Source organism: Psammomys obesus, unplaced genomic scaffold, assembly GCF_907164565.1.
Source record: "Psammomys obesus unplaced genomic scaffold, mPsaObe1.curated_primary_1811, whole genome shotgun sequence".
NCBI classification, from domain to species: domain Eukaryota; kingdom Metazoa; phylum Chordata; class Mammalia; order Rodentia; family Muridae; genus Psammomys; species Psammomys obesus.
In genome coordinates this window covers 4,338,967-4,353,101 of record NW_026590062.1, presented here as the reverse complement: position 1 = coordinate 4,353,101, position 14,135 = coordinate 4,338,967, and the positions used below count along the sequence as shown (strand labels likewise).

The 14,135-nt window shown below is 50.2% G+C and overlaps 1 protein-coding gene across 2 annotated transcripts; it reads right to left on the bottom strand.

Moving 5' to 3' along the window:
* Window positions 1-298: 298 nt before the first annotated feature.
* LOC129676102 (2'-5'-oligoadenylate synthase-like protein 1) lies at window positions 299-13,567 on the bottom strand. Of its 2 annotated transcripts, XM_055606407.1 has the most exons (6): window positions 13,171-13,552; window positions 9,277-9,559; window positions 8,168-8,343; window positions 5,456-5,697; window positions 2,550-2,697; window positions 299-1,302 (listed from the first exon to the last, which is right to left on the bottom strand). In XM_055606407.1, exons 1-6 carry the CDS (start codon window positions 13,366-13,368, stop codon window positions 802-804), a joined length of 1,548 nt encoding a protein of 515 aa, XP_055462382.1. In that variant the 5' UTR covers window positions 13,369-13,552; the 3' UTR covers window positions 299-801. The 2 variants fall into 2 exon arrangements, with proteins under 2 accessions (XP_055462382.1, XP_055462383.1); XM_055606408.1 differs by lacking the exons at window positions 299-1,302; window positions 5,456-5,697 and having other exon boundaries at window positions 2,587-2,697; window positions 13,171-13,567.
* Between the last annotated feature and the right edge of the window lie 568 nt (window positions 13,568-14,135).

Sequence of the window (14,135 nt, the reverse complement as noted above, 5' to 3'; positions counted from 1 at the left end):
GTTTGTGTGTGGGTTTTAGGAGGTAGGGGCAGAAAACTTTGAGTTCAGCGTCTCACTATGGAGACTTGGCTGGTCTAGAATTCACCATGTAGACCAGGCTGGCCTTCAGATCACAGGGATCTACCTGCCTCTGTTTCCCAAGTGCTGGGATTCCCAAGGCGAGATACCATGCCCAACATGAATTTTTAAAATAGCGTTAGTCTCCCAGACTTTGTCTCTTTTCATCTCAGTTTCCCTGTATTCATTAGTCCCCAAAGTTGAGAGGCATTTGTGGCTGTAAATGAAGACCGCTCAGATGTGAAGAAACAAAGGCTGTTTATTCTCAGTTTAAAAGGAACGTGATGCCCTACCTTGCCTTGGATAGTGAGAGGCAGGCTGACTTGAGTTGGGGGGCAGGGGAAGGCTTCAGATAGACCCTGGAGGTTGTTGGTGTGGGGAACTTGGAGGTGGGACAACCAATTACAATCCCTGTGACTGGTTGGGAAGCTTGTTTGGCTTCCTCTGAACAAATGAGAGTAGCTTATTAGAGAGACTGCCATTTACTGACCCGTGTCCTGACAGTGTGGCCATGAAGATCGAAGAAGTCCTGGTCTGGCCTCCCAGGTGGCTGCAGAATTCCACTGTCACACCGAATGCCCAGCTATTGTCTGATTTCATATGACTTCTCACACCCCTCCTGGTTCCCTACTCGCTGGGTACCAAGACTTGGACCATCCCAGCAGAGGTCTAGAAAGGAGGACCACTGGGCTAAGTCTAAGAATAAGACAGTGAGTGAAAGCACAGAGACATCGATAGAGGAAACTAGCTGGGTGTGAATGGAGCTCTCCCCTCCCTCTTCTTGGACAGGATGAGGGTGACACTGTCTTGGATGCCATAGGATTTAAAGTCAAACCAGTCCTCCAAGACATGGCCCTGGAACTCCAGCTGCTGCTCCTGGCTTCGAAGGCCCTGCCTGTCTTCAATCTGCTGTTTCAGGCTCAGGACAAAGTGGAGGGGGTGGATGGCATAGGCATGGCTCCCACCATCCGGGTTCTTCACAAAGACCTGGATCTCAGGGGAGATGGTTTCCAACAGGCAGATGTGGGTGTTGGAGAAGATCCCGTAGTAGGCAAGAGAACAATGGCTTCTGATGAGCTGCCGCTGGCCGCCGGGCTCCTGAAAGGACAGGCGCTGCAGGCCCGAGTAGCCCCGGCTCAGTCGGATTTTCTCTTTAAGTTTCTTTATGGGTTCATATGGGTTCACCCAGAAGATTAGATTGGGGTGACCCCACTGCTCCACTGTCACCTGGATATCCGGTGCTCTCTGCAAGAGAGGAGGCTAGGATTAGGCTCACATTTCTGTCTGATGGCTCACAAATGCCCTTCCATCTTTGTAATAGCAAAAACAGCTTTCTCCTCCCCCTTCCCCTTCTTCTCTTCCTCCTCTTCCCCTCCTCTTTCTCTCCCCACCTTCTCCTCTTCCTTCTCCTTATCATCAGCAAACATTTAGGGAGTGCCAATAACTTTGTAGGCTGTGTTGGGCACCTCCCGGGAGTACATTTTCAGTGCCGTGAGGTTGGCTCTCCCCCCTCTTGGCAGACAAAGTGACCGTGCCTGCCTGGTGTTCAGTGTTCACAGCCTGACAGAAGGGATGGAGGGCACAGCGGGGTTCTGAAAGACTCTAAAGCTAGGGTTGTAAAGTTTTCAAGAAAGAAAGACCTTTCAGTCAAGCGGGGGGGTGACAGATATGTGTCACTCCAGTTCTCAAAACGGGGATCTGAGTGAGTTCAAGGCCAGCCTGGTCTATATACAAGCTCCAGGCCAGCCAAGACTACATAGTCCCTGTTTCACAAACCAACCAACCAGCTTGAAGCTCCTGCACAAATCTTGTCTGGTGACTCTAGCTAACGTTTGTCGCCTATTTCCGGAGCCTCATTAAAGATCTGACAGAACCTGGCTTTGTTGCCTCTTAGCACTATGAACTCGATTCTCGGGCTTAACTCTCTGGAGCCTCGGCTTGCTCTTCTATAGAATGGACCCGTACTACTTACAGTAACAAATGATGAAGCCACCGATGAAATACAGCCTTTTTATAGAATTGCCCGTGGAGACCAACGGAGACAGCCCATAGGCATTTCTTTGCATTTTTTATTTTCTAAGAGTCTTATCTTTTCTGGTAATCTGTCTAGCAGGTTTGCACAAACTTGTTTCAGCTCGTTTCTAACAGTGTTGCATGAGTTCCTCAAGGGCACAGGTCGTGTTCTATTTCTGGACCTTCCATGCTTCCTCCTCCCTCTGCCCCCAACCCCAAGTCCAGTGCCGGCACTAAAGGCTGAGTGACTTGACTTATGGGCACACGGTGATCATGGCAGGAAAAGTGTCAGGATGAATGGTCAGGATCTCAAGGCTTAGAAAGTCAAAGAATGCCCAGGTTGAGAGCTGCCGGGGTGTGTGTGTGTCGTGGACGACTTCCTCCTCTGAAGTGCTGTGCTCCACAGGCACCTAACTGGGGGAAGAAGCAATGCTGTGCAGGTGTACCGTTCAGAGTGTCAGGCTGGGAGGAACCATTACCTTCACAGTCCAGCTGGGGACCGGGGTGTCCCTGTGGTCATAGCAACAGTCCTGCTTCAGACACTGGTTGGCCCGCTGAGCAACTATGTCCCATCTGTACCCTTCCGCCACATTGTGGGTTGGGTCTGCTGGGTCCAGGATGATGGGCCTGAAACACAGAAATAGGATGCTCAGGCTCTTTCTGGTCTGGAAGTTGTAGGCCAGGAAGATGCTCGCCAGCCAGCATCCTTTCCAGCCACTAAGCATCCCTGCATCCCCAGAGCTGTCAGTCAGGGGCCTTGACTGGGTATCGCTAGACAGCGAGGGCATGGAGATGAGGAGATTCCTCAAGGACTCTTCTTCTTGAGGAGAACACTCTGGGGAGTTTCAAAGAATTTGAGGGATGGAGAGGGTGACTGAGGCTGCGTGATGCACCCCAGAGCAATAGCAGAGGTCCACTCTGGCAGGGGAGGCCTCTCGAGGTCATAGCAAGCTATACTAGTTTGAGGACAAATTTGCTGAATGGCCTTTGATAACAGTGACACCACCAATATCTATCAATCACTTTTGAAGCATTGAACCAGAACCTGAGTGGGCCTGCCTTAATCCTCCCAACAATTCTAAAAGGTATCATTGTTATTGTTATCCCTGTTGTGGGGGTGAGGGACCAGAGATATAGACCTTAAATTCACCTGCCCTTTCTCTTTCTTTCTCTTTCCCTTTCTCTTTCTCTTTCTCTTTTTTCCTCCCTTTTCCCCCCTTGAGACAGGGTTTTTCTGGGTAGCCCCGACTGTCCTGGAACTCACTCTATAGGGCTAACCTCAAGCTCAGAGATCTGCCTGCCTCTGCCTCCGGAGTGCTGGGACTAAAGGTGTGCGCCACCACCACCCAGCTGACCTTAAATTCTCATGGTTGATAGAGAAGGCTCTTGGCTGTTCTAATTCTACTGCCTCAACAGGGCAGAGCTCCGGCTGTCTCTAAGATATCTCTTCGGTATGCAAACCCTCAATGACGAAACATTACCGGCATGAGCAGAGTCTGAGCAGAGTTTGACTGGCCCCCTTAGGAGACTGCCTGAGGTGAACCCCAGCTCATAAGTAAGAGCTACACTTTGTGTTCTTTGACTTTGGGACTTTGCCACTGTGACAGAAGGTGAAAACAGGCTACTGAGTGGACCGGACACCTTGAGCTCTATGCCTGAGGATCCTGGCATCCCATAGTTATCTGACCCTGATGATCAGTGAGCAGTCTGAGCTGTCCCCAGGGCTGGGGCACAGATGGGCTCATTCTTTCAGCTTGGCAGATGACCCAGCAGGGGCGCCACTGTGCTGGCTGTGTGCAGGGATCGGGCAGTTTTCCCCTGCGGGTTCCACCAGGGATGATGAAGGCCTCTAACTGGGAAGAACTGAGTAGAGCAGGTCGGGAAGGAGAACCAAAGGAAGGGGGGAGGAGGAGAGAAGAGCAGCAAGAGGGACGCAGAGATTCCGATCTGCTTAAGACCCGGAAGCCAGTTCCCAAGAATAGGTCCTCTATGAGGGTACCTGGCTTTTCTTCCTTGCAAAACAAATAACAGACCGCTCAGGGATGACACAAGAGTACTGAAAAACCTCAATACAAAGTCTCCATTGACAAGGGCTCTGGAGGCTGGATTCTCCTGAAGCAGATCCACAGCTGAGGACTTGATTGATGTGGAAGACACAGAGGGATGCACCAGCAAGAAATGGAGACGATGGGACGGGAGCAAACACCGAGGTCAGCTGGAGACCCACGGGGGAACCCTGGGAGTCAGCAGAAGGCAGGAGCCAGCCTGCTCTCACTGGACAGCAGGGAGGGCGTGGTGTTTATCACCAACGCCAAGCCATTGGTTGAGGGCTACTGGGAGAAGTGTGCCAGGGAAGGGAGACCTGGGGGTGATGGGAGGCCGGTGCTGGCAATTAGAACCCAGCCTGTAACCATATGATCGAGGCCAAGGGCGGTAGGTGGGGCAATGGTGGTTTGAGCTGCCGTCCTGATGGTTGATGCTGCATCTAGCACAGACCATGGACCGAGAGCACACTTAACATGAATTTTCTGTGACCCTCAGCCGTCTACATGGTACGCACCAGTTTCCTCTTGGTGTGTTAATTGAAAAATGACATCTAATTTGTGTGTGCGCGCGCGCAAGTGTATACATGCACGTCGAAGTCAGGGGTTGATAGCGGGTGTCTTCAGTTATTTTTCTGCCTTATTTTTTTTGAGACGGGGTCTCCCATTGCTCCTGGTGCTTGAAGATCTGGCCATACCGGTTGGTCAGCAAGGTCCAGGGGGCCTCCTGTTTCTGCTTCCCTGAGCTGGGATTACAGGTGTACACCCCACACAATTTTTACACAGGCGCAGGGGGTCTGCACGATACTCATAGTTGCAGGCCAAGCAGTTTCCTGACTACCTCACCTCACATCTTTTGGTCCTTTTTTTTTTTTTTTTTCTGAGATTGCCTTTCACACTGTTACTCCATCGGTGTGATTCTCCGGCTCTAGCCTCCTGAACAGGGGTTGTGGACACACCCCATCTGTCCCTGGCATGAAAATGATGACAAGCTCCTACCGGTCCACACCTGTGCCCAGGCTGGGATCAGACCCAGTCCCCATGCACGCTGGGCAAGCGCTCTGGACTCAGCCTTTGTACTTTCTCATGGCTTTTTTGGAAAGCAGAGGGTGGCATTGGGGAACAAGGAACAGGCTCATCTGTCCTACGGCCCCTGGGAAATCTTAATCGGCTTTGAACTGCTATCTGATCACTTGAGATTTCAATGCTGACTGGTCTCTGTGGGGGCTCAGTGCATACTTAATAAAGCCAAGCCATAAATTCTAGATTTCTCCCAGTCTCTCGCTGTGGGGTTTTTTTTTTTTTTTTCTTTCTGTGATATTGGTGGTAAGCAGGGGCCGTACCTTTCTTTTTTGAGCTGTCTTCTGATGAAGGCCTGAATGACTGGGTTCTCCAGTGTGTAGTACTTGGTCCAGTAGATGCAGATGAGTTCATGATCCTGGAGCAACTCCATCACAGTGGCGAGGCCTTCATCCAGCCTGAAGTTTGCATCCTCCTGGGTGCCTGCCTCCCACGCATAGACAGTTAGCAGCTCCAGGGCATAGGGAGGAGGCAGGTTGGCCCGGGGGCACTTGTCTCTCACATACTGTGGAAGAGAGGGGGAAGAGACAGAGAGGGATGCCAAGATTAAGTGAGAAGATGGCACCAGGTCCAGGGTGGAAAATTCAAAGTCTAAGCTTAGTTCTACCTACTTTCCATCCTTGGGCCTTGGTTTCCCCATTTTAGGATTAAGAGCCTAGGTTAGCCCAGTAGACTTCAAATTTTGTCTGACTTTAAATTTAGGGGAATATAATCTGTTTTTGAATCATCCTTCTCCTCCCCCTCCTCTCTTTCTCTCTCTCTGTGCATGTGTGGGTGTGGAGGTCAGAATTAACTTCATATAGTTCTTTCCTTCAACCTTCACATGGGTTCCTGGGACCAGATTAAACTTCTGTCGCCACGCTTGTGTGGCAAGCACCTTTAATTCACTGAGACATCTCACCAGATGGATTTTAAATTCTTTTTGTTCTGTCCATGTAAGTGTGCAACAATACAAACTCATGGGTCTGGAGGCTAGAGGTCAGGGTGAGATATTTTCCTCTGTTGGTCTCCACATTTTGAGACTGGCTCTCTTACTGAATGGCAGCTTGCTAACTGGCTAGACCAAGCTCGCCAGCAAGCTCCAGGGAGCATCCTGTCTCTGTCTCTCCTGTGCTGTGATGGCAGCTGTGCTCACCTTTTTACACAGGTGATGGGGATCTGGACTCAGGTTGTTATGTTTGTGCCTCAAGTATGTTACTGACTGAGCCATCTATCTGTAAACATAGCCAGCCCTGCTATGTTTATTTTTGACCTATACTTTTAAATGTAAAACCACTGATACTAGCTTGTCATGGATAGTTTTATCTCAACTTGACACAAGCTAAAGTCATCTGAGTGGAGGGAGCCTCAATTAAGAAAATGTCTCCATAAGATCTGGCTGTGGGCAAGCCTGGAGGGCATTTTCTTACTTAGTGATGGATGAGGGAGGGCCCAGCCCAGTGTGGGTGGGGCCATCCCTGGGCTGGTGGTCCTGGTTCTATAAGAAAGCAGGCTGAGCGAGCCATGGGGAGCAAGCCAGTAAGCAGCACCCCTCCATGGCCTCTGCATCAGCTCCTGCCTCCAGGTTCCTGCCCTGCTTTAGTTCCTGTCCTGACTATCTTCAGTGATGGACATGATGTGGAAGTGTAAGCCAAATAAACCCTTTCCTCTCTGAATTGCTTTTGGTTATGGTGTTTCATCATAGCATTTGTAACCCAAACTAAGACATAAGTTCTTTTAGTTTTGTCAAGGCCAGGCCTGGTTATGAAGCCTAAGCTCAGGTGTGTATGGTGGGGGGGAGGGCAAGAAGGACTTACAGATGAGCATTCCACCTGACAGCTAAGTTTTGTTCATTTGTTTGTTTGTTTTTGAGAAAGGGTTTCTCTCTGTAACTCTGGCTGTCCTTGGACTTGCTTTGTAGACCAGGCTGGCCTCCAACTCACAGAAATCTGCCTGCCTCTGCCTCCCTGAGTGCTGGGATTACAGGCATGTGCCACTGTGCCCAGCTGACAACTCATTTTTAAAAAAGAGTAGATTGATTATAATATAATCATTCATGGGCGATCTTTTTCCACATTCCAGTATGGCAAAAGGATGAAGTGTAACTGGAGATGAATATTCGCAGGTAAAATGGACAGCATCATCAAAACGGGCTGATGTAGAAATTCTACCAGACTCTTCAAAAAAGATTTCCTTTATTTTTAATCATGTTTATGTATGAGCCTGTGACTGTGGGTATCCGTGGAAGCCAGAGGCATCGGCTCCTCTGGAGATGGAGTTATAGGCAGTTTCAAGCTGCCTGATGTGGGTGCTGGGGACTGAACTCGGGTTCTCTGCACCCGAGTTAAGAGTGCGCTCTTAACTGCTGAACCGTCTCTCTCGCTCCTGTGTACTTGTTTTGAGGCAGAGTCTCACTGTGTAGCCCAGGTTAGGTCCCTCTAGATCCTCCTGCCTCAGTTTCCCAAGTGCCGGGGTTACAGGTGTGTGCCATCACACCTCACCTTTCTCTTAGTGCATCTCGTTAGCTAATAAGAAGCCTGCTCCCTACCACGGGTTTGTGTTCGTTTGTGCATGCTCATGTGTATGCATGTGCGTGAGCACCTGTGTGCACGTGTGGTGTGTGTGTGTTGTGATTGTTTCTGATTCTTCCTTTACTCAGTTTACATAGTTCTGCACACCCAATTACATTGAATGTACTGGGTTCTTATCAGATCCCACATGTGACATCTGAAAATGTCACCCAGAACCCGGTCATTCAGCACTGACCGGGACTCAGAGGCCGGCATCTCTGAGCGGCAGGGCAGTAGGAATAGATGTAAAGGGATCCTTCTTCCCCTTAGTCTTGAACTTGTTGGGCTTAATGCTCAGAAACCACAGGAGTGGACATCAGCCGAAGGAGAGCGCAACTGTGGGTTAGTGCTAGCATCCTCCCACTCTTCCTCCAACCCTGTCTCCCCTCGATGCCTTTTCCTGGCCTCACCCTGGTAGCCCCTCACCTGCTGGTACCAGTGTTTGATCAGCCGCAGGAGGCTCTTCAGCTTCGTTGGCCGATGTTTCACGAAGTTCCTCTGTAGCTCGCTGAATGATGGGGAGAAGTTTCCTGGGTACCCATTAGCCTTGATCAGATTCACATAGACCTCGGAGGGTAACTGAGAGTTGGGACAGGAAGGCCCTGTGGAGAACGGAAGCAAAGAGTGAGTGGAGATTCGGGAGGCCCAAGTGGACTCAGTAGGCATTGGGGAGGGGCCTGGCCACTCTTTGGGGTTTATCTACAGCGATACTTGGGTAGTTGTCTTTCTGGTGAAATTCTTTTGTGTGTGGCGGCGGGGGGAGGTGTTTCAAGAGGGTTTCTCTGTTTAACAGCCTCGTCATCCTGGTCTCGATTTGTAGACCAGGCTGGCCTCAAACCGCACAGAGATCCTCCTGTGTTTGCCTCCCCAAGAGCTGAAATTTAAGGTGTGCGCCACTGTGCCCTGCCTGGCGAGAGTCTTACTTGGGACAACCAGCTTTGGGCTTACCATGTCTTGGGTCCTCCCTGGATGTCCCCAACACTTCCCGCTTTCCTTTATGTCTCTCTTATCAATAGCTCTCATTCTGGATGATTGATTGAAATTTCTCAGTATTCATAGGGGAGACCCGGGGCCATGACATGCCGTGAATAACTTTCTTCCGTGGGCAGAGTATCATTTATAGCATCCATGGAATAAGGCTGTACAGCCTGAAACCAGTGGGAGGTGACAGACAGAACTCACTATGGTTTGGATCTCTGAGGTCGATTCTGGGAAAGGTCTCACAGACACAGAAAGTGCTACTGCATGCCTGACTGGACCCACAGTTCCTGATTTGACTCCCCCTCTCCCCTGGATCTTTCAAAATATTCTTCCCACAGAAAGTCCTTTCCTGAACATGATCTGGTGGTTACCCAGGGCACCTCATTCCTGTCCTCTGATCGCTGGCTACCATTGGTCATGTGCACATAGCGTTCCTCTGTGTTAAGTTTCTGTTTCCCAAGTCTTGAAGCAGCTCAAACTGCAGCAGCTCAAACCCAGGATGGAGGCAAGGGGTCATCCTGGGCAGGCCATGCATGTACTTCTGTTCTCCTTACCCAGGGCTCTGTAGGCAGGCACGATGGTGACAGTGATGGGTTCCCAGGTCTCCCTTGTCCGGAGAGTGAAGAAGAGAGCACTGGGCACTCCTTCAATCACACTCAGGTTATTGAGCCCAAGGTCCAGCAGGTCCTGGCAATAAGATATCCTTTTCTGGATCAGTCTCAGAACAGCCTGGTGGTGCTTGGCCTCTTCCTGGAAGCTGTGGAAACAGCTCAGGAACACCACCAGTTCCACGTCTGTGGTACTCCTGAGCACCGTGCCGTTCCCGAAGGAGCCCACCTGCAGAAGACAGGACGCTGTCACCCCGAGGCCATCAGCCACGTGCCGGGCAACCTTGGCGCTCTTCATGCAACAGATCCCTCTAGGATACAGCCGTTGCACACGAGCTAGGTGAGAAGCGCTGCCATCACGTCACAGATGCTGGCAGATGGAGGAGGACATTGCGCTCGGCATCTGTGGCAGCTGGACACCAGCACCCAGGCTTCCTCATGCTTTCTTTTCTGACATAGGGTCTCCCTATGCAGCCTACAGCCGGCCTGGAACTTGCTATGTAGCTCAGGCCTTCCTTGAACTCACGATCCTCCTGATTCAACCTCCCAAGCAATTCAGGTACAGTCAAGCCCCACCAGAGCTTATCCATGGCCCTGCATACCTTTGGAGAGCCAGTCTTGTCCAGCCATGGTGCAATGAGAGTCGTTAGGTTACTGGGAAGATCAGATAAAAAGCTGTGTGCCCAGGGTGTGGGGCCCAGGGTGGGGCCCCATGTTCTGGAAGTCAGCAGTGTGTCTTTTCTCTATCTTGTCGATTCCATGGCTGCCTACACATTAGTTTCCCTGTCTCTTAATGGCAGAAGGCTGAACTGTTTACCTGTTTGTCTGTTTGTTTGTTTTCATTTTTTCTCTCTCTCTGTGTGTGGTGTGTAATGCTTATGTGGGTGTGTTGTATATGTGTGTGTTGTGTATGTGTGTGTTGTATGGTTGATGTGTGTATGTGTGTACACCATGGCACACATGTGGAGGTCAGAGGGCAACTGGTGGAAGTTGGTTCCCTCATTATACCATGTGGGGTCCTAGCATTATACTCAGGTCAAGGCTTGGTAGTAGGTGCCTTTCCATGCTGAGCCATCCTGCTGGCCCCAGAACCAGATGATTTTGAAGAGGAAGTCTAGACTCCCCCCTCCCCGACCTCCCTGACAAAGCCCCTCAGCTCTCTAGCTCACCCCTGTCTGGTGGAGGTCGGACTGTTGAGGACAGTCATTCTCTGGGTGGCTACCTCTCCTTTTTAGTGGAGTCAGTACAGGAATTAAAACACTGCTGTCCCTGGCTGAGCAGCCCCTGTCGCCAGCTCCCCACAAAGGTCATTTAATGTATATCTCCTTTCTAATCGCAGAGATAGGCCCTGTGACCAATACGGAGGCAGTGGAGCAGAATCCACTTGCAAGGTCTCCCAGTCAGGCAGGGAGTCCGAAGGAAAGTCAGCAGACACGGCCGCAGGTTCTTCCTGTCCCGTCTGTGAGAGTGTCCACGAGCTACACCCTACTCCCAAAGAGCAGGCGCCTGCTGTCTTCAGTCTCCGTTTTCATTCTGACTCCACTAGTAATCAGACTTGGTAGTCCTACCCCAGGAGAAGGGACTGAAATTGGTTCTGGATGTGGGCTAAGGGCGATCCCTCTGCAGGTCAGATCATGTCTACACTGCCCTCTCCCTCTCCCAGTGAGGAAAGCACGGGTTAGGACAGACTCCACTATTTGTTTCTGTTATAATCTACTCCCGATTGCTCTACTAATCTACTCCTGCGATCTACACGATTCCTTAGATAAGCTCAGGTGGACTGTGGATGGCTCAGCCTTCTGAACTTCAAGGGTGGGGAAGTGAAGGCTTTGAGTCTAGGAGCCATTCTTACTGGGTCTTGCTCTTTGGGCATGGCTGTCATTGAGTGGGTTAAGGGGGAGGAGAGATGAGGCTCAGCAGTTAGCATCTGTCACCATAAAGACTCTATTTGTTGAGTCTTCCTCTTCCTACATACTTTCTGTTCTAGGGAGGGAGGGAGTGGTCTTAGAAGGTGTCTTTCCCCAAGAGAGAGTCCCACGGACTCTTGCCCTGGGCAAGTATCACAGAGAAACCTTTGTTTCTAAGAATGCACCCTGAGAGAATCTTTAGGCTGCCACAATCTCAGATGAACAGACAAGGGCTTGAGACACAGGACAGCACAGCCAGAGTCACACGACTGATGAGAGGAAAAGCCAGGGTCAAATCCCGGTCTGCGTGGTCTCAAAACTATGACTGCAGCTTCTAAATCATGTGACCTGAGGCCCTGAAGACAGAATGGGTTTCCAGGAAGGCAGAGGCTCAAGGCTGCTAAATTCTTCCCAAGAGGGAAAGTTAAATAACGCTGGGAGTTCAGAGTCCCAGTTCTAGTCTGGATGTTGCCACCAATTTGGTGTGATATGTCACCCTCTCTGTGTGTCCATCTCCTTAATGTTTAATGAACAATTGGCTGAGGCTAATTCTCCAAAGCTGGGTCTGTGTGTGACACACACACACACACACACACACACACACACACACACACACACACATTCTTAAGCACGCCTGCATGTGGAGGCCAGTGACCAACCTTGGGTATCATTCCTTAGTCTGTCCATTTTGATTTTTTGATACAGGCTCTCTTACTGTGCCCTGCGGTTTGCAGATTCATTTAGGCTGATGGGTCAGAAACATCCTAGTGATTCTCTTGTCTCTGCCTCCCTAGGGCTGGCATTGTAAGTGTGAGCAACCACACTCAGCTCTTTACAGCTGCTGGGAATGAAACTCAGGTCCTCAGCTTGCAACTGTCCACCCCCTTCCAGGCTCTGTCAACCTCTGCTTAGCTTGAGTTGAGCTAGGGGGTAGATGAGGCAGCTGGGGGAAGGATTTAAGAAAAAAAAAAGTCTTAGTGAGAAACTGGAGTCATGGTTTGAGTGGTTAAATTTAAATCCCAGATCCAACAGCAGCTGTGCGGATCCGGGCAAGCCACAGGGCTTGCTCAACCATCATTTTACGGAGCTTTCTTTGATCAGAAAATTAGAACACGCCAACATAGGAAGAAACAAAGACCACCCAGCCACTCAACATATCTGAACCGGCCACATCTGCGTCTCTCTTTTGTTGGTACTAAGGTTTGAGCCCAGAGCCTCAGACATGCTAGGTTTGTACTCTAGAGCTCAGTTAAACCCCACCCCCACAGCTGCTTCATCACAACCGCTTGAAAGTGATTAGCAGACAGCAAGGAACTTTGTCCTGAAACAGATAGCATGTGAATTCTGCAAAAGAGAGCTCCTCCACCCCAAAAGCTGCAATTAGATTTGACATGACAAACAGCAATTTTTTTAAAAATCAAAATGCAGGTCATTTTAAAAATTCACCAATAGTCTCTAAACATTCTCTCTCTCTCTGCTTTTCTGAGACATGTAACCTAGGCTGGCTTCTAACCCATGATCCTCTTGCTTCTACCTCCCAAGTGCTGGGATTGCAGGAGTGGACCCCCATGTCAGGCTCCACAAACCGTATTTTACAGATTTTATATCAGGATCCAGCGAGAAGCCTTGCATTGCACGTGGTCATTGTAAACTCTTACGTTGCTGAGCCTTTGTTAGGCTCCTCTGTAGAATGGGAAAAGAACTGTCTGTCTCACAAGGTACACGTCTTAATGACAGAACATGAAGGGTCTAGGCTACCTTACTCCCCAAAGGGGGTCTGCTGTTAGCTTCTCTGCTGGTTCATTCTGCTCAAGGCCGTAGGTTGTAGACAGACAGCTGGCTGTAGTGTTCTGAGAGGTCAGACACAGCAAGGAGACCCTCTGACCCTGGGTCTTTCCCTGTCCTGGCCTGGAATGGAGGGAGCCAGGCTTACCTTGACCACCTTCAGCACCCGCATGTCTCGGGCCAGGCCCCGTTCTCCATGGAAGTTCTCCTGCCTCAGGAACTGCTCCACCGCCTGCACGCTCTCCAGCACCTCTTCTTTCCATTCCCTGCTTGGCTGCAGCCACTGAGCCACGAAGGAGTCCAGCTTAGAGGCAGGGAAGCTGTACAGCTCCTGGGCCAGTGCCATGTCTGCGCTGACTGCCCACTGCTGCAGCAGGGCTATATAGCCACGAACCCACCCAACTCCTGGCACGCACCTCCTTTTTTTTTAAGGGGGTTCTCTTCCAGCTGACCTCTGACACCCTGTGGTGACAAAGGTGGGAAAAGAGAGGAACCTGGGAATAATAGGCTCACTGGGGGTCCCCTTCTTGGAGATTTGTCATCTCGGCAGGTGTGCTGAGGGGTGGGAGGCTGGGGCTAGTAGGTCGGGCCTCCTTAACAGGCTTGGCATCCGGCCAGCTCTTTTGCTGTAAGTTTCGATTCTCAACATTTGTAGTTTCCCTTCTGTGACGTATGTAAACTGAAATTGGCTTGAGTTTGACCTTCTGGCGATACCTTGCCTAGATGACTCAGGCCAACTGCCCCCACCCTTTATATGGAAACTGAAGTTTGGAAAGAGAAAGAGCCTACTCACGGTTGTGGTTAAGGAATGAGGACTCTGGAGTCAAAGGGACACTTTGAAGTCCTGTGCTCTTTGTCAGAGGCTTAACTCTTGACCTCTCATATTGTATTTAAAAGAATTTTAAATTTTAAATTATATTTATGTATTTGGGGTTGGGGGGGTCATATGCCACGACACAAATATAGGGAGATAGGCAACAACCCACAGGGGTCAGTTTTCTGCTTCTGTCATGTGAGTTCCAGAAATCCTACTCAGGTCATTAGCCTTGGCAGCAATCACCTTTAACTGCTGAGCCATCTTGCTGATCCAGACCCTCACATTTGTGTGTGTGT

What these genes read in the sequence shown, in the direction of transcription:
- LOC129676102 (XM_055606407.1), bottom strand. Translation starts at nt 13,368, where the DNA reads ATGGCACTGGCCCAGGAGCTGTACAGCTTCCCTGCCTCTAAGCTGGAC. An exon ending in GGGTGCTGAAGGTGGTCAAG is followed by an intron (nt 9,560 to 13,170) that starts GTAAGCCTGGCT and finishes TGTCTTCTGCAG; the next exon opens with GTGGGCTCCTTCGGGAACGG. An exon ending in GCCTGCCTACAGAGCCCTGG is followed by an intron (nt 8,344 to 9,276) that starts GTAAGGAGAACA and finishes CGTTCTCCACAG; the next exon opens with GGCCTTCCTGTCCCAACTCT.